This window comes from Engraulis encrasicolus, chromosome 16 (genome assembly GCF_034702125.1).
Source record: "Engraulis encrasicolus isolate BLACKSEA-1 chromosome 16, IST_EnEncr_1.0, whole genome shotgun sequence".
Classification (NCBI taxonomy): Eukaryota; Metazoa; Chordata; class Actinopteri; order Clupeiformes; family Engraulidae; genus Engraulis; species Engraulis encrasicolus.
In genome coordinates, this window is record NC_085872.1 from 41,460,786 (window position 1) to 41,480,423 (window position 19,638).

A 19,638-nucleotide genomic window follows, 5' to 3' on the forward strand; every position below is an offset into this window, starting at 1 on the left:
GCTCGTTATCTAGTTTCAATCCCGGACGAGCCCCCACATGTAAGGTAGTTAGTTGCCCCTATCTAACTCCTCACTTTTATGTGTGCATTAACGTGTCAGTATGAGTGTACGATCTAAATGTATGCATGTCTGTAGGGAGAGAACACAGCGTTTACCTCGGGTCCAAGCGTTCACGCGACAGCTGGGCCACCACAATCTCCAGGCCCTCGCTAGGCGACCAATGCAAGCCCAGCACTTCTTCTCATGCGCTCCTCTTCAGTGTTCAGAGTTCGCGAGGAAAACCCCACGTATAGTTCTTAAAATCCAAAAGTCTTCATATCTCCAACAGGTTGTGCGAGACAGTCTAAATATCCGGTGAGTCCTAACAAACCTCTCGGCAGGTGTTTTCTCCAATTGCCTGCTCACGGCCTAGCAGGCCCGGCTAGCACGCGAGAGCCACCTCTCCTGAGGTCTCGCTCCGGAAGTTCCCCGTGACCTCTGAACCCCTACCTTTTATAGGTAACCAGTTGCGTCTCCCCCGTGTGATGTGGATATGATAGTGGGCTGTACTGTTCTGTGCACCTACTGACCCTTTACATCGTAACATCATTCACACACACACACACACACACACACACACACACACACACACACACACACACACACACACACACACACACACACACACACACACACACACAGGGGACTGGTGCCCCAGGTGACGCCCCCTCTGGTTCTGCACACCACCAACCGCAGCCCCAGCCCCACAAAAATCACAAAATCTGCCAAAAAATGCATGTAACTACTGATAAAACTGCTAATATCACGTCAATACACCAGTAACTTAGTAAGGTACTGTTCGTTATTTATTTTTGGGGTCTTGGTTGACAAATTTTGCATGACCCTCCCCACGACATTGGATTGGATTTACTGTCAAATGACACAACGAAACATACATTGGGGTGTGGGGGTATGATGGTCTGATCAATTTCAGCGAAAGGCGGAGGCTATTATTAGGATTATTTTACGCTGAAACATATACAAATAAGGTCCTTAGAATGACTTTTTAAATAAATGGGCCAAACGTTTTTAAATGACCTCCCCTCAAAAAAGCACAAAATGGCATGACCCTCCCCAGTTTTCCTCCAGTGACCCCGACAATAAATAACAAACAGTCCCTAATAGTGCAGATTGATAGCGCTAATTGGTAATTTTCACAATGTCATCAGAGACAGTTTCGCAAAGGAGTTGCCCCCTTTTGGGTGGTGCCCCAGGCAATTGCCTGCTCTCAGCCCGCCCCTATAGGACCATCCCTGCGCGCACGCACGCGCACGCACACACACACACACACACACACACACACACACACACACACACACACACACACACACACACACACACACACACACACACACACACACACACACACACACACACACATTACTGTACATATATACTCGGTCACCTCATAGTCACTCAAAAAAAAAGAAAAAGCCTCAACTGCACTACACAGTGTCATCCATACGGGCTCCTGAGTGGCTTACAGCACTTCATTTGCTATGTACGCATATCATCCGGTTAGGCTGTCAGAGACATGCCCCGGGCAATTTTGCGCAGGGTGCAACAGCATTAACCCTGACAGGAACGCTGGATGCGGAACACTGGTACTCTCTCTCTCTCTCTCTCTCTCTCTCTCTCTCTCTCTCTCTCTCTCTCTCTCTATCTCTCTCTCTCTCTCGCTCTCTCTCTCTCACTCTCTCTCTCTCACACACACACACACACAGAAAGAATAGTGTACGTGTGTGTGTGTGTTTGCATGTACGTATGAGTGTGGGCGCTCTTGCATGTGTGATTAAGTAATGCTTTGCGGATTTTTTTCTTTACTGTACAACCCACTTAACATGTAGTGTGTGATCTACTGCTGCTGCCATCATATGTGGATTTCCTTCCCTGCTTCGGAGACGGATGCACTCTCAGTCCCTCTGGTTAAATAGATATGTTTAATTTGGCTACGGTTTCGAGCCTCAATGATTGACCCCATGTCTTACACAAAAAGATACCAGTCGGTCTACAATGTCTTTTAATAACGTCACCCCCTTGCCTATGCCAAGCCTGATGAAGACATGGTAAATGTTTCTATTCCTGCAGACAGAGGGCTTCCCAAAACAGTTGCCATATGGTGGAGGCCAAGATTTGTGAAGTGTTAGATTTTAAATTACATCTTTAGCATATCACCACCAAACAATATCAATACAATGCTAATTCACCGTAGAGTATTTCATTTTGTAAGTAAACAAACACAAAGTTTTATTTTCCTCCCTTTATAGATCGAGAAAAAACAAACTACTTGCTTTAATGACTCCCTGTCTGATTTTCATGTTTCCTTTTGCCTTCAGCCTGTTGGCAATACTTCAGAATTAATATCACGATTGTGGACACTGAAAGAGATGTTCCTATACTGAATATAACACTAATGTGCAATAGCTTGTTTAAAATTCAAGAAAAAAATATATACAGTATAGCAAGGGTTGATTTATGATTTGGATAAACTGAATACCCTGAATATTTCTTATTTTTGTTGTAATGCTTTTGGAAGTATTTGTGAATTTTCCCTGCCATTCAAATGAATAGAACCACTTTTCTGTCTCAGCCCATGAGTTGCATTATAGTGTTGCAAGTCATACTGCTATAAACTAACTTTTCAAAGAAAATAAACCCAAATGGACTGCAAACATTCCGTTTTGAAAACCAGGTAAGGCTTAGGGATGGGTTTTGGTTTACAGTAATCAAAGCTGTTGGTCTTGGCATGCAAAGCACAAAAAAGGTAGCTGGCCTGAATGTGGTCTCCTATGCATACGTACGGTACATCCATGGCTGAAGTTTCCTTGAAGGCACCTTACCCCTTCACTACTCCAGGGACTATTACTAATAAAGTATACAGTACTCCATAACTCTAAGTGGCTTAAGATTTTTTTTTTAAACCTGCTGAATAGTGTAATATAATGTTCACACCTCAAACGGAAGATGGTCACACATTTGCATGATACACTGCATGATACACAAGGGCATAAAGGGACTCTAAATTCTAACTGATTTAGGATGTGATTTTTTCGTTTTTCCTTTTTAGTGAGTTTTCAAAAGAGAAGGCATTCTCACCATCCAGTACTCAGCAACAAAGATCAAGCTTTGAAAATAAACTATCATTTCAGGATGCAGACCTGTTTAGTTTAACCTCCTGGAACTGTGGCTGACTGGTTGGTAACATTTTATTTTTCCAATTAAAAGGAAGAAATCGAAAATCAGTTTGACTTTGCTCACTCAACAGGAGGAGAGATGGTTCACTCCATTCAAAGGGTAGGCTATAGCAGAATAGTGTATAAATCACCCTGTCACATTAGTGCTTCCACAGTGTCAAACCCTTCAGACTGTTTATTGTTTTGATGATGCAGTTTGAATGAATCAAAATTACTCAACACACCCAAAATACTGTCATAACAATGTATACAGAGAATTTGGTGTATATGGCCATTCAAGGTGAACTGTTATCTCTCAATAGCATAGTTAAAGATCCAGTAGTGTGTAATTGTATTATTTATTTAAACAGCTGTAGCTGAAACAATACTTGTGTATAGCGATGTGGATTGTGACCAAAAATGTCCACCGGCCATCGGGCCTTTCCCCTATGCGTACAGTTTCATTTCCCCTATGTCCAGTTCAGCCCTGAAAGGTCCTATCATTCAAGTCAAGTGTACTTGTCAAAAATCTATGTAACAGGGTTAGCACAGACGTTTGAAATTGCGTTTGACCAGTCTCCACTCTAATATCGAGTTTAACCTAAAACATATAAATAAGACATTGACAATAATCTCTCGCACACACGTACGCACACACACACACACACACACACACACACACACACACACACACACACACACACACACACACACACACACACACACACACACACACACACACACGCACGCGCGGTTGTGGGAAGAAGCTGTTACTCAGTCTGCTTGTGCGGCACCACACGTTGCGGTAGTGCTTCCCTGATGGTAGAAGGGAGAACAGTCTGTGTGCTGGATGAGTTGTGTCTTTGATGATGTTCATTGCCCTCTTGGAACAGTGTGAAGTGTACAGGTCCTGAATGGCTGGTAGGGGTGATCTGATGATCTTTTCAGCCGTCCTCACCACCCTCTGTAGTGTAGTGTGGTGTAGTCCATGTGAGGTCATTCTTGATGTGGATTCCCAAGAACTTTGTGCTTTTCACAGAAGTCCACAGCACTGCCGTTGATGATGAGTGGGATGTATGTTGGTGTTTTTGTTCCTGAAGTCCAACGTTATTTCTTTCTATTGTAGTCGAGAGGTTATTTCTTGCAAATGAATGAAGTATGTATGTGTCAGTGTCCCTTGATTTTGATGCTTGTGGAATTCCATTTAGTGGAAGGACTGATGCAAATTTAGGCTTTACTTTCTGAGGAAGCTAAGATCATTTAATGTCTGCAACAGACTCCTCCAGATGTTTTATTAGTCTGTCATGGCTAGTGTGCTTTCATATGCTGTGGCATGCTGGGGCGGGAGCATTAGGAAGAGAGATGCTGGACGTCTGGACAAGCTGGTGAGGAAAGCAGGATCTGTTGTTGGTACAGAACTGGAGGCGCTCAGTACCACAACTGAAAAGAGGACATTGGGCAGATTGGACTCTATAATGGACAATGACCATCATCCCTTGCACTCAGTCTTTGCCAACCAGCGAAGTCTGTTCAGCCACAGATTCCTCGCCATTCCCTGCAAGACTGACAGGCTGTGTAAGTCCTTTGTCCCCAGGGCCATCCAGCTATTTAGCGCAACAACTCAGAAGAACACACTGAAGGAGATTGTTATAGGTGACTGGACCGCATAACCACCCCACCCTGCCCCCTTCCATCCCTCCTCCAACAATCAGTAGCAACTATTGCATCGAGAGACTTTTTATATCTGAATGTTTAATGTGAAATAATCCATTTTTTGTATATATGCTACTAGACACCTAAATTTCCTTCGGGATTAATAAATGTTACTCTACTCTACTCTACTCTAAATGTGGATCAATATGTCTTCAACTGTCTCTCTAACACTGAACAGTGCTGATCTTGGGCTGACTCTTCTTTGGTTGGACTACTGTATTGTGGCATAGGTCTGGATATGAATGTTTCTGTGTAGCCTACATGTGTGCATGGCAAGAGACAGACAGACAGGCGGAAGTTGAGCGCAGCAAGTAAATGTTGAGTACAGGAGTTATAATGCTGTTTATGTACTGATGTTTTGGTGCTATGAGCTTTGTTAAAATGCCTTTAATTTATTTACTTATTTAATCCATATTTATATAAGCCACATAGTTTTAGTCTGGCACTTAGTGCCAAGTAGCCTACCTTTGGTTTTAAATGTTAGCCTAGGCCTATATATTGCAGGTATTACTATAGGCCTACATGGGAATTGAAATATTTTTAGATATCAGAAATGACATAATATCACACAGTTTTTTACAACTGTTGTTTTTTTTAGAACATAGGACATACTTTTGTGGGGAGGGTATAACATAATATACAGCCATGAAAGCAGTACCTTAAAAGTTTTATTTTGGTGGCCGGGTTCAGTTCGTAATGGCGGCAAGGAGTTACACATGCTGGATCTCAAATGGGGTACTTGTGCACTTCGGGTACTATGTTTCAGTGCATAACTAATACGCCATATGCACTGAAACATGAACACTGAAGTGCACAAGTGCACCGTTTGAGATCCAGCAACAGTGCCAGTGCAGAGATTACAGGTGTTCTCAGGTGATGACAAAGATGTAATCGAGACAGGGGTGGGACTTGATTAAAACAGTTAAAGCTATGTATTTAATTCATTTTGGTTAATCACACAACATTTTCCTCAAAAAGCAGCATTTTGTGTTGCACATCACTGGATAGAAACAATTGGGTTGCATTTTGATGGTACTGGTTAAGGTGCTTCAGTGGTATACATTTTTTTTCTCATGATTTGCAATAGTGACTTGGAATGGGATTAGTTTGTGTTAATAATATTAATCCATTAATAATGAATGAATCCTAATGAATTAGTTCCACCCCTAAATTGAAACAATGACTTGTAACATCAGTATGGTGTTGAAAAGTTACATGCTCTGCTCTACGTATACTGCCCTACAATCTTAGAGCGCAGTAACTCTGAAAACGGCAAACTGAGAAAAAAGGCTTCAAAGTTCCCCATATGGCGCGACAAACTGTGTTGTCGGTAAATTGGTGGTGACATTTCCTGGTAATGCTTGTTTAGGATAGAAATTTAATGCACACAAAAAAAAACAAAAAAACAACATTTATGTGTCTTTTTGCCACAAAAAACAGAGTTACTGCGTTCTTGGCTGGTATTACTGCCATGAAATGGAGTTACTGCAGGAGTTACTGCGTTCTTGTATTACTGTCTACTCCCAAACCAGTCCCATTGGAACGTGCAGCAGTAACTCGCCGACTTACTGCGTTTTTGTTTTGTACGACATAACCTTTAAATACAACAGGCAGTAACTTTTTTTTGGTAATTTTTGCACTTTCAAAATGAGTTTTCTCCAAAACGGGACGGTGTTGGAACACCATTTTTTGACACAAGACAAATGAGGTAGTTTAAAACCCATTTCCGATATAAAAAAAATTTCGACCATTTTGAGTTACTGCGTTCTTGTTTTGCACGGCAGTATAGGCCTACAGTATATTGCTCTTTCTACCAGAAAGATCACAGAGCTCCTCACCAGAGATTACCCGTTTAAATGCAAGTGGGTGATGTTTTTAATGCTTCTAACCAACATTGCATTTAAATCACTTAGATTTCATACCTTGGGCACGCATGCCACTTTCCATAACTCGACTCTGATTTCAGCCCCAACACTTCCATGTGTAAACCCCTTTGGTAATTGTATATGTTGTATTCTACTGTATGGCCGTCTGAAAAATTGTATTATTGTAATTTTCCCTGTGGTATATCCCTCTTTCTTCCCATATACTGCATCATAAATGTCAATAGTAATGCCTGTGCAGTTATGTTGACTTTTTAATAGGCCTATACCCTTCTGTATGCTTTTCTTAATGCTTGCCAAATGTGTTCAGTTTAGTATAGAAAGCTCCAAGTAAAAGGTTATAAACAGGAAAAAAAGGAATCTCAGGTCTATTTTTAAAACTAGCCTACCTCACACAATAACAGTAATTTTTGAAAGTTGTGCAGTACTGCATTTCTGAGCTTTGCCTTAAATGATTAAGTATACACATTTAGTTCAAACAGATAGTATACGCCATACACCATACATTAAGTAAAAACCTCATCCAACAGGATCACATTAAATACAGCTGGACATTATCCATATCCTACATGTGATTTATTAAGATTCTTTCAACGCACTCTGAATTATCCGCATTAGCATAATCTAATTCCCTCTAAATTTCCCTATTTTACAAGCATGTTTTTAAATGTTCGCCAACATATTCGAATCATTTTAAGCATTCATTCTTGCACAGATATGTAGAGACGTAGGTCTTCTCAATTCCCCCTCGCTTTCCTGAAGTTCCAGCCCAAACATGCAGCAGTGTATTTGTCTATATGTGACTGTGCATGGCCCGCACTTGGGGTACGATTCATCATTCTCTCTACCCCATCATATTTCTCCCCGTCGTCACCCATGACAAATGATGCTGCTGACTGATAACTGTCACGCTCCACATTTCACTGCTCCCTGATAAACCCGCTCGGCCCCGCTGATCCGCCTCCTCTCGGCGAGGGGAGCCATTAAGTGCGCTGATGGACGCCTGGCCCCCTCGGAGGAGATGGGAGAGCCCACCCTCTGTCAAGCCCGGGAGGGTAGTGCAGGGAAGCTCCTTCCTCCCAGATAAATCTGTTGGATCGAGATGTGTGTGAGATTTAATTTGCCCCGTAGCCAGGATGAATCACTGGACAACCCCTCCAACCTTCCTCTCCGCCTCCTCCTGCTCCTCCTCCTCCTCCTCCCCTCTGTTCTCTCCTCTTTTTTGAGTGTTTTTCATCTCTCGCACTGCTCTCTCCACCCACTTTACTGAAGCTGACAGTCTGGATGCTCAAGGTGATGGATTTAAATAGCTCTGCCTGCACCCCACCCACCAAACTGACTCCACTTCTTTTCTTCCGCTCCCTCTGTTCCTCTCCCTTTGTCTCAATCTGTCTTCTGTCCCTCTTCCACATGCTGTTTTACCTGTCTCCACCTCTCTCTCTCTCTCTCTCTCTCTCTCTCTCTCTCTCTCTCTCTCTCTCTCTCTCTCTCTCTCTCTCTCTCTCTCTCTCTCTCTCTCTCTCTCCTTCCTGTCTCTGTCATGTATTCCACAGATGGTGATGTTAAAGGCAGAACAAGATAGCAGCACACACTCATACTGTACAAGGGGCAAAAGGCAGAGAGATCCACTCGAAAACACGGGGAAAGGGATGCCTGCAGTCTTTCATTTGCACATAAATGAGAATGCAAACACGATTAGCATTGACAAAAATATATGAATGATTTATAGTGACCCGTTTCCCCTGATTACCATTAAAATAAAGAGGCCACTGACTGGTGTTTTCTCTTCAATCAATGGCAATGTTGCTTACTACACTTAAACTGGCCATGTTGAGTACATGTACACGTTCAGTACGTATCAGAGAAAAAAAACCCATTTTGATTCATTGTGATTGTGTACTAAAAATGTGATGCTTTATACAACATTTCCATAGCACACAAGATTGTTAATGACATGGAAACGAACTGCATGTATTTATAAACCTGAACATCAGATGAGTCCAGCTTGTGAACATGATTAAAAATGAGGATTGAGCAGCTTGCTGGAAGTTTGTACATTTTTTTGCACCATGAGGCTGGAAATACGTTTACATTTGCGCAGACTATATGGGTGCAACAAAAATAGCATGCTGAAAAACACATGATAGTAAAGACGTTCTGAGGCGAAACAGTCCCATGTTCTTCACTATGCAGCCGTCAGAGGTTTAGCCGTATTCTCTCCATGTATTGACGAAGATTTCAGATATTTTTCATTTACACTTCTTACCTATATCTAACACCCATCAGACACAATTACCTGGAAATCACTCCAGGTTATTTTAAATCGTAAGGTCTTGCCTTTTGTTTAGAAACTGGCAATAGTGAGACATGACAGCAGATCAATATTGTCAGCTAAAAGACGCGAGGGCTAAATGAGGCCAGAATGATTTGGAAAAGGAGGAGGATGTTGATAATACTCTGTGTCTTTTTCTGGTTGGAACAGGAGGAGGATGTTGATAATACTCTGTGTCTTCTTCTGGCTTTCCTTTACAATTGCAGTAATGTCTGTCAGGCAGGGCCGGATTAGCGCACAGGCTAGATATGGCTGCAGCCTAGGGCCCCCCACATGCCAGGGGGCCCCTGGCTGGCCAAAAGTGAAAAATTGCAGAATTGTGACAGATGCAATATTGAAAAAAATAATCTGTCATGTTTTCTACAGTTGGGAGACATGTTCTCCTTAATCCCTAGCTCGTAATTGACACTATGTAAATTCCACAAAATTTGCCCTCCGGGGGGCCCCACAGCAACCTGTAGCCTAGGGGCCCCAGGCCATCTTCATCCAGCCCTGCTCTCAGGCTCTGAGCAGATGCAGGAGAAGTGTCTCCTTTACTAGAACGTTTTTAATTTATGCGAAGGTTGTGACAACCAGTAATGTATGCGCTGTCACTTAGTCATAAGCAATAAACATGACCAGTAAACTGTCAGTATTCAGTGTTACAGTTACAGTCAATGTTGTTGTTGTCACTCTTTGAAGAAAGCAGCTATGAAAAATGGCATGAAAATGTACAGGCAGAAATGTCCTTAATTGACATTTCTTTTTTTCTTGATGGCATCCTTTTCCACTCAAGTAAAATTCTGAAAAAGACATCTATTTCTGCACTGTATTCTGAGCAGTTGGACTATGACAGTGAACATAGAATCAATGGTGATGCATTTTAACGGTATATTTTGGTTGGAGTACTTATATACACAGAATAACTTACATGCATATCGTATTTATATCCAGTTTTGTTATCATTATTCAGTTTACCACGTGAGTATGCATCCTATTAAACACACAAGGGGCCCAATCTACTGGTAGAATTATCAAGTGAACATACAGATATGGCTGGACCAGCTTTAGAGCAAGCAGACAGAAACCAGTGAAAGCTTTAAAGCTGACCAATAGCATTGCCAAGAAATTCCTTTCAACTGAGGCCCTGTCCACACATTCAAGAGAAGGCTACTAGAAAAATCAGCTTTTCGATGTGCTTTGGCTTTTTGTCAACATACAAACAGCTTTTGAGGTCAAGGTGGAAACTCAGATTTTGGTTCAAGGTGGGAAGAGATATTTTGCGAAAGTCCATCTTGCATCATGTCTGTTTCATATCTGCAATGCTATTTTGGATTATCGTCATTATAAGCAAAATGACTATGATGATGATAATGATGCAGTATTTTCTTATTGTTGCAAGTAGTAGCTGTGCCATCTCTATGCACTTACACCATGCCATTAAATATAAAAAAGCACCCTTTCCTCAGTTAGATATATCAGGCTTGGGTACTTATATTTGGTGATATATTGTATTTTAACCTTCTGCTGAAGCAGAAAAAGTCACCCGGCTGAATCAATGAAACTCTCCTTTCATCACCACTGCAAAAATGTCCACATAGGATAGATCATTTCCTGCAGCCACTGTGAGACACAGATACAAGACACACACACACGCACACACGCACACACACACACACACACACACACATACACACACACACACACACATACACACACACACACACACACACACACACACACACACACACACACACACACACACACACACACACACACACACACACACACACACACACACACACACACACACACCTATCTCTCTCTCTCTCTCTCTCTCTCTCTCTCTCTCTCTCTCTCTCTGTACGTGTGTGTGTGTGTGTGTGCATGTGTGCGTGCATGCGGCGTGCGTGCGCATGCAGTTATGTCTTTATTTTAATGAGACACTTGTTTCGCAGGAATAAACGAATTATATAACTTCTTCTACCTAAAGGCTATGCTGGTTTATGTGTACTCACCTACAGTAGCTTGAAGCTTTCCCAAGGGAAAAATTCAATGCGCCAGGAAATGTCATCCTCTGTGGCTGGCCTACCAACTGTGAAAATGAACACAAAAAATGTAGGCCTATTATTAGCAAACAAATAGAGTACAGTAACCATAACATTTTTCTGCTGACGTATTGTATTGTTAATTGTCAAAGCCAACAGGCCTAAAAGTTTCGTCACAATTGACCTTTTACTTGTATGAAGCATTTTCTTTTTGCGATGAAATGTCTGGTATGGTGGCTGCCGCATCAAACAAAATGTTTGAAATAGACAGTGTTTCTGCTCCCTGGCTGTGCCGTACCGTATGTGCAATTACCCAAAACCACAAAATATTCTCTCATGACCAACTGTCACCTGTCTGAGTCAAGGCCGTAGAACATTAATAATCACCTTGATCAGGCATCGCTCTAGTTACGGTAAGTATGAGCTGCTGAAAGAATGTCTTTGTGCAGCTTTGCTCAGACAGTAGCTCGATAGAGAGAAAGGAGGAAAGAAGGAGTCTGGACACTGTAAAGTAAAAAGGAAATAACATTCGCTTTCTGGTAGGTAAGGCCAGTCAAACCATGCTTTTTTTGTCAAATAAATAATTTCTCTGCTTTCACAAATAAATAAATTATATTTCCTCCACCACCAGCCTGCATTAAAACGTCTACTCCAAAAGGCTCACATCGTGTGTGGCTTTATCATGCAGAGCAGCTACAAAGGGCTGGGTGAACAAAACACATGTTCTAATACAGTTTTCCCCTGTTAACAAAAACTCAGAGAGTGACTTTGAGCCCTCCGTGTGTGTTTTGGGGAGTCAGTGAGGCTGTGTGAGGAGTCCATCAAGGAAAATGGGCCCTTATGTTCAGTGGTGTAGTCTACGTAGAACGCGGGTATACGGAGTATACCCACTTCTAAATTTCAGGGATCTCAGTATACCCACTTAAAATTGATTGATCCATTGTTTTGAATAGCACAAATAAATACAGTATACCCACTTCAAAAAATGCTCAAATATACAGTATACCCACCATAAAAAAGTAGACTACACCACTGCTTATGTTGCCCTGAAGGGAGTGGAATGATTTATTTAGGAAAACTGCTTTAAGAGGCCATACTGCTCTTGTACAAGTAATAAGACTGCAAATAGGTGCGGTGTGTCCTGACAAACGCAGCTTCCTAAACCATATTGCTCCTGGTCAAATGAAGCACAGACAAGTGCAGTGCAGTGCAGTGCAGTACAGTGCAGTGAGCAATGGAGAGAAGAAGTCACCTGACAAACCCCTCTGATGCACTGGCTGGCACGGTGTATATGTGAGAATGGCAACTAATGAGGAGGTAGCACTTGTTGAGAAGATGAATGCTTAGCGTTTACGATCACGGCCAACTCCCTCGCTTGGGCTTTATATAAACGGTGGCAAAGCAAGGAGGCTTGCAATCTTCTTTTCTACCTGAAACAAGAGTAGAGATTTCAAAAGAGGACCTAGCCTACTGTACAAGCTGCCAGACCCAAGAATACATAGAAAAGCACATGCAGGCCTATATCCAACAATGCATAGCTCTGGTGAGTGTGTAACTTGTGTTTGTCTGAAAAAAGCGAAAGGTGTAGAAGTAAACCTGCCTCTGCCTCACTTGAGCAATGGCATCCTAGACATAAGATATATTCTACTCATCAGGTTTTATCATGTCTGGTTGGAATCAGCCTGATCACTGTTTCATCACTGAGGCAGCATGTGTATGCAGACACATCCTCGTGAAATCTGAATGTGCAAATTAGTGGGTGTAGAAAAACTCCAAGGATTTGACGCAGATTTGCAAAGATGATATACTTGTGCATTTGGCCAAGGACGTAGACAATTTATGCACAAATGATACAGTCTATTTCTCTATGTTTGCATAATAATATAATTAATTTATGAGAATCATGATGACTAGGGCTAAACTTACACATTTCTATGTATGGCTGTTGTCATTGTTGTCATGTGTCACGTGGGATTCACAAGTTATCTTGTAGAAACAGGCAAAAAACACAGCTTAATTATTTTGAGAAGTTTCATGGCAGAATGAGATTATACAGGAGTCATGTTGACATTGAAAATAGCAATTCCTATTAGTAACAACATGAGTCATCCTTAACTGAACGGGTTCAGATGCAGACATTTCTAGCTTGCAGGGTACAAAATGCCCTTGAAAATTTGTTTGGCTTTAGACTGCATTATCTATACAAGCTGAAACTCACACAAAATATCTGTTCATTAGCTGCATACTGACAACTTAAATGAAATGTTTTCTGGACAACTTGAGAGGTTTGGCAGACAGCTTAGAATAAGCAAGAAAACTATTTGTTTACAAACAACGTGTGCACCAGCTGATTACAGAAAGTAGCAATAGTTGCTAGGCAACATTTCAGTTACACGTGTCTCACAATAATGTAAGAGTACTTGGTCACTGTGCAATTATATGCTTTTCCTTTAGACCTAGTCTATGCTTTTGATTGAGAGTGCCAGGGCACACTTGTAGTTCAGTCTGTCTCACAGCTTGAATTTGAGGCCCAACAAATGAGGAGATACAAATTAGACTAAGTTACACTATAGCCTAGGCCACTTTTCAGCTTCTAATGAAACTAAGTAGGCTAAGTATGCCCTTTATTATTCCACAGTGGGGAAATGAATGTGTTGCAGTAGTACCTTACATACATTATGTAGGCCTATTGTATTATTGTATATATACTGTATGTATTGTATTAATTATGTAAAGTCTAAGTGTGTTCATTTTGTATTTTCCCTTTGCCTCAGTTCAGGGATAGGGTTAAGTATGCCAAGTGTAAGATCATAATGTTAAATGTTTATAGGTGTAGACCAGGGGTCCCCAAACTTTTTTCTTTGGGGGCCACATTATCGTTCCTGACTGTGATCAGGGGCCGGGATCAATCATGTGGGCTGTATACTAGGCCACTGCCTGTTATAGCCATAATTTCTAGCACGGCAATCGCCATTACATGCTGAAGAAGGGCTCTGCCCGAAACGTCGTTACAAGTGATTTGCAAGTGAGTGAGTACTTCACATGTTTTTCAATTTGAAATACCACAGGTATTTCTTTTAATTTCCAATAACCATGTAAAAATAGCAAAGAAAGGTTAGAAAAATATGGTGATTGACAGTTTAGGAGTGATACAATAGAAATGGTAGGCCTGTTTATATTACAGTGAGATGAGAAACTATTAAGACAAGAAACTTCTGGTGATTCACACTAAGTTAGTGAAAATTAAACTGTAGGAAGGCCTGTTGATAAACAAAATAAAATATTTAAAATATATATTTTATCTTTTTTTCTGTGAGGATAGCTTCTTTGGGCCAGTTCAAATGGTGAAATGCAGAGAGGTGGAGGGCCGGTCAAAGGGGCCTGGCGGGCCGCATCCGGCCCCCGGGCCTTAGTTTGGGGACCCCTGGTGTAGACAGTAGACACAATAGAAAAGAAATGGTGTGCTGCAGGATTTCATTCGTGGCCCTACACACAAAGAGTATCTGATACACACACACACACACACACACACACACACACGCACACACACACAAACACACACACACACACACACACACACACACACACACACACACACACACACACACACACACACAGACACACACACACAGACACACGCACACACACACACACACACACACAGGGCCGCTGACAGCTTTGGCTGGGCCCAGGACAAAGACATCTGAAAGGGCCCCAAACCCAATCAATACAATTTAATGCGGATCCAATTCTGGGCCCCCTCTCTCCCTGGGCCCGGGACAAGTGACCCCTTTGTCCCCCTCTGTCGGCTTCCCTGCACAGAGAGAGAGAGAGAGAGAGAGAGAGAGAGAGAGAGAGAGAGAGAGAGATGGAGGGGGGGGGGCTCTTCATGAGGCAAGCAGGCAGACACTCACATATCTTCTATATATCTTATGCATCACATATTATCAATACCCACGACAGCTACTACAGCTTCTGGGGCCGTGATGGTGTATTGTTGCACATGGCCTCTGGTGCCCTGGAGCTGAAGGAGGAGGGCCTGCCTGCCTGCCTGGGGCCCGCCGTGTTTGGGTATCCCTCTGAGGCCTGGCCGCTATGCTGAAAAGGGGGCCACGGCTCTGCTGCTGCCTGTGTCTCGCCCCCCCGAAGCCACCACATATCTCTACCTGCTCATGCTCATAGATATTTCATACCGCAGTGGCCCTGCCCTGCCTCCACTGTGACACTGACTAAAGAAGATTTAAACTCCCATGTGCTCTGACTGGTGTACAGATCTAGGTCAGTATCCATACTGTTAAAGGAAGGTGTGAGGAAGAATGGGTGGGTGGGTAGGTGTGGGGCGGGGGGGTGGTGAGAATGGTCTGTCAGTGTGAATATTTTCTCAATTATTTCTATGCTATATTAACATCGTTTTAGAGTGAGAGAAAAGATATATGTGACGTGATGGTGAGAAGGTAGGTGAGGAAAGAGGAGAGAAATAGAGGCATTGTGAAGAAGAAGAAAAAAAAAAGACAGCGCCAAAGATATAGCAAGTCTCCGGCTTGAAACCTGTGAAAAACTTTTCACAGTTATACTGGCCGCCTAGCACATCAAGACAGTGTGGCAGCTGGATGGTATGAATCTGTACCTAGATACACACACACACACACACACACACACTCACAGGCGTGCGTGCTTCAACTGTTTCTTCACAGCTTTGCTTTTGCACCTCAAGGACAACTAACAATGGTCTCTCTGATAACACTATATTTATGTCCCCCCTCAAACGATGTGACCCACATCACTGATGTAACATTCTGCCTTACAACACACACACAGCAGCACAAATCCATCAAAAGCCTCGCAGCCAAATGTAATTTATAGACGACACTGCTGCATCAAATATGCACAAATGTTATTCTGCGGCAGCGCCAGCCCCGCTCGCACAGTCACTGCTAGCAGTGCTCCATAGCCGACTCTCATTTGCAGTCAATGGCAATAACATCACTCTGTGACACACATGAGAATGGGAAAGACGGGGGAGATGGTGGGCGTTCTTTTCTGTCACATTTAATGGTATGGCAAGAATGAGCGCTATGAATCAGCCTTTGACCCTCAGATACAAATGGCAGCTGACACCACTGCATGTCTGACTTATAGAGGAAATCACCAAGGATGCCAAAAGATTGCCCCTTGAAGCTATTAATCCATATCCACTCTCAGCACGTATAGCGAGGAACTGCGGAACAACCACAGCTCATTGGTCAAAGCAGCCAAGGTAAGTTCCTCGTATGGCACTCTGGCATGCAAAACCAGAACGTACGCCCCAACAGGAGCACATAGGGAGAGACTCAATCTTAATATCTTCAGCCTGGCATGTGCTGGTCTTCGGAAATGGTGCCTGCCTTCACGATTTGCATATAAAAGCTTTGACACACTGCTGATTGACCAACCATCGAAGAAGCCCCAGGCTTCTGCACTCTGCGGGATCATCTGCCTGGCAATGACATGCAAACATTTATCTGTGCACGGAGACGATAGGAAGTCATTGGTGGGTCACTGTCTCCGACGAAGAAATTCATCAAAAGGGAACCATTATGAATCTGTTCAGGCAGGGACCAAGGAGATATGTGGCTTCAAACTAGCATGAAAAAGCAAAGAGATGCCCCTTTAAGGCAGATGAAGAGCGGTAGTTAATTGCTATGGAAATATCATTCTGGCTTTAAATAGAACATGGCTAGATAAAAAAAAAGTTAGGTGAGTCGGTTTGAAAACTAAAGACATAGGTTATTATACAACATTTAATGTGTCCATTTAAAAAATAATAATTGGATATTTGAGAATAGATAATTTGCAAGATGAACATATAAAACACGATTTGTTGGATACATGGATACAGAAAACAAGTTGACCAGGTTGCATCAACCAAGTGTAGACTTCCTGCATTATTCTTGTCATTTTGTTCTGGGGTGCATTTCTGGAAAGCATAGTTGTTAGCAGTTAGCAACTTCGATGGTTACCAATGGGAACCAACAAAGTAGCTAACATAGTTATCAACTACGCTTTCCAGAAATTCACCCCTGTTGTTCTTGTTATTCCGTATATCATGACCTCTCGAGGTCTGAAAGGGTCATGTCTGTCTTTTCCGCCTCACAATGTTAAAAATATATATTCCCGTTCTTTTTCTTTCCTAAAGTGCCCGCACTCCTCCCCCTCTCCGCAGTCTTTTCTCACTCTCGCTTTTCAATTTCTCTGGCTTTCATTGATTTCAGCTCTGCAACACTGCAAATTAGAAACTCTCATTTTTTCCCTTCAGCCGAGACCTTGAGTCTGTAGTCTGTTTGCCTGCCTCCCGCCAAGGTCTGCAAGAAACGCACTGCTGCATTGAAGTATGCTCTGCCAGGTCACAACATGCACAGAACCCAGCTCTGGGCAGCACACAGGACAAACAGGGATTAGAGAGAGAGAGAGAGAGACAGAGAGAGAGGGAGATGAAGAGAGAGAGAGATAGATATATATAGAGAGAGAGAGATAGAGAGAGAGAGGGAGAGAGAGGGGGGAGATGAAGAGAGAGAGAGATAAAGAAGAAGAGGAGAGAGGGGGATAGAGAGTCAGAGCGAGAGAGAGAGAAAAAAAGAGAAAGTGAGAGAAACGCTGTGATTGAACAAAAGTGCAGGTGCTGGTCATTTTCTCTTTTTTCCCTTCCCTTTTCTATGCCTCTTGTCTCCTCGATGCACAATTCGCAGAGAGGTAAAGATTTGCTGAACGAGCGAACTTCTGGGGCAGTGACGGCAGTCTCTGAGGAGCTGGAGGTGTGAGGTAAATGCTGCTAAGGATCTGCTTACGGAGGGCCACAGGGCCAGTCTCTGCCTCGGCAAACCAGCGATACTAGACAAGTGCACTGCAGAGAGAAACCCTTAGCATGCACCCTTTACTCAGTCACTTAACCTGGTCACCAGTGCATGACTCCAGCTGTGGCTGAGGTGACCTTGTCATCAGTGTGGTCAACAGCCCCACTACACGCACAAAAATGTCGACGGCCAAAGTGGTGACACGTAGTAGCAAATATTTAGAGAGCTCTGAGTATATAGGTGCAAGGTTGTCTTGAGTAACACTTTTTATGAAATAAATGCTGTTTGAGTTTTGAATGCTGAATTTTACCCTAACATTATGGACGCTTTATAGTTGTCATCTGCTTAAACTTATTATGCTCAACCAACAGGGAGCTGAACTGAAGACGTGCTAGCTTTTCGAGAGGACCATTACATCTGTGGTCTCCAAAACAGAAATAAATTGCCATTGAGCAGCCATTATTTTCTCTTTTGATGGATCATTGCCTTTCAGTTGACTGAGATTTTTAACCGTAACAGGCTTAGACGACTTAGAGCCAGCACAAAACACAATGAGGCCTTGAAAGATAAGCATTGCCCTTCTCTAATACCGCTTCGCTTTTGCTCTGAACAAGACGGAGACAGTCCATTTGGAAAAGAAAGGTGACACAGGGTGACGGAGCACAGGGCCTGCATGCTAGTGAGGGTATTAATGCAAGCCATACAAAAGGAGTCCAGGGCCGACCATCACCAACTGAGATTTAAGTCAAGCACAGTCAGTCGCACAGACTTTTCAAAAAGTATGCCGTGATGACCGTTGTTCAATATGTTCAAGCCAGATCTAATTTCGACAAGACCAGTTCGACTTCTTTTGGGCATGATTAGCAGCATGTCCACGGCGTGAGCATGACTCATCTCACAATGGGGGGAAAAAGTTTGTCTCATTTGAGCTATCAAGGAGGAGTGTTTTGGGGAAGTGTCTGTGTTTTTTAGCAGGAAGGAGATAAAGGACTCTCCGCACTAACTAGACCAATTGTGTAGTATGTGTATAAGTCAAATGAAGCCAATTTTGAAAAGAAGCAAGAGGTAGCTGGTAACATAGACAATAGACAGATGGATGTGTCTGCCTTTAGGATGCAAATGCAGATGCAGGGATGAGGGACAAACATTTTTTTTTTCTTTGTGAGGATGAATGGTTTGAAATGAGAAGCAAACGTGTGAAAACAGTGCAACCTGCAGCTGCTTCTACTACCTAGCAGCTGTATACAAAGACGGTAAGCTTCAGTTTTAATTACTATAATGACAGGGGTGTCAAGCCTGGGATGAAGAACCAGTAATTAAAATCATTTTTTTCCCCAGAATTCAGATGTGGGCAAACTACATCCTAGAACATCATTCGAGTAGTTTTCAAATATTTAAGTTTTTCGCTGAATTGTATTGGGCCTACTGTGATTTGTGAAGATGTCTTTATGTATTAAGTCAAATTAAGTAGCTTTAAACCATAAAGTGTTCAAGTATTTGTATTTTGGCTGTGAAATAAACTAAGCATAAAATAGTGAGCCACAAACCCAGCATGGTGGCGATACACCTAGCCTTGGTTTTAATTATAATGTTGATGCCTAAAAAATATTTTATAAACCACATTGTCTTCAGTTCAGTCAT

General features: G+C 42.5%; 1 protein-coding gene across 1 annotated transcript in view; it reads left to right on the plus strand.

Moving 5' to 3' along the window:
- LOC134466097 (uncharacterized) overlaps window positions 1-17,964 on the plus strand; it is a 28,312-nt gene extending 10,348 nt beyond the window's left edge. The window contains exons 6-7 of the mRNA XM_063219994.1: window positions 16,370-16,424; window positions 17,893-17,964. Of these exons, the coding sequence (XP_063076064.1) occupies window positions 16,370-16,424; window positions 17,893-17,964 (127 nt within the window). The remainder of the gene's footprint in view (window positions 1-16,369; window positions 16,425-17,892) is intronic.
- The last annotated feature ends 1,674 nt before the right edge of the window (window positions 17,965-19,638 follow it).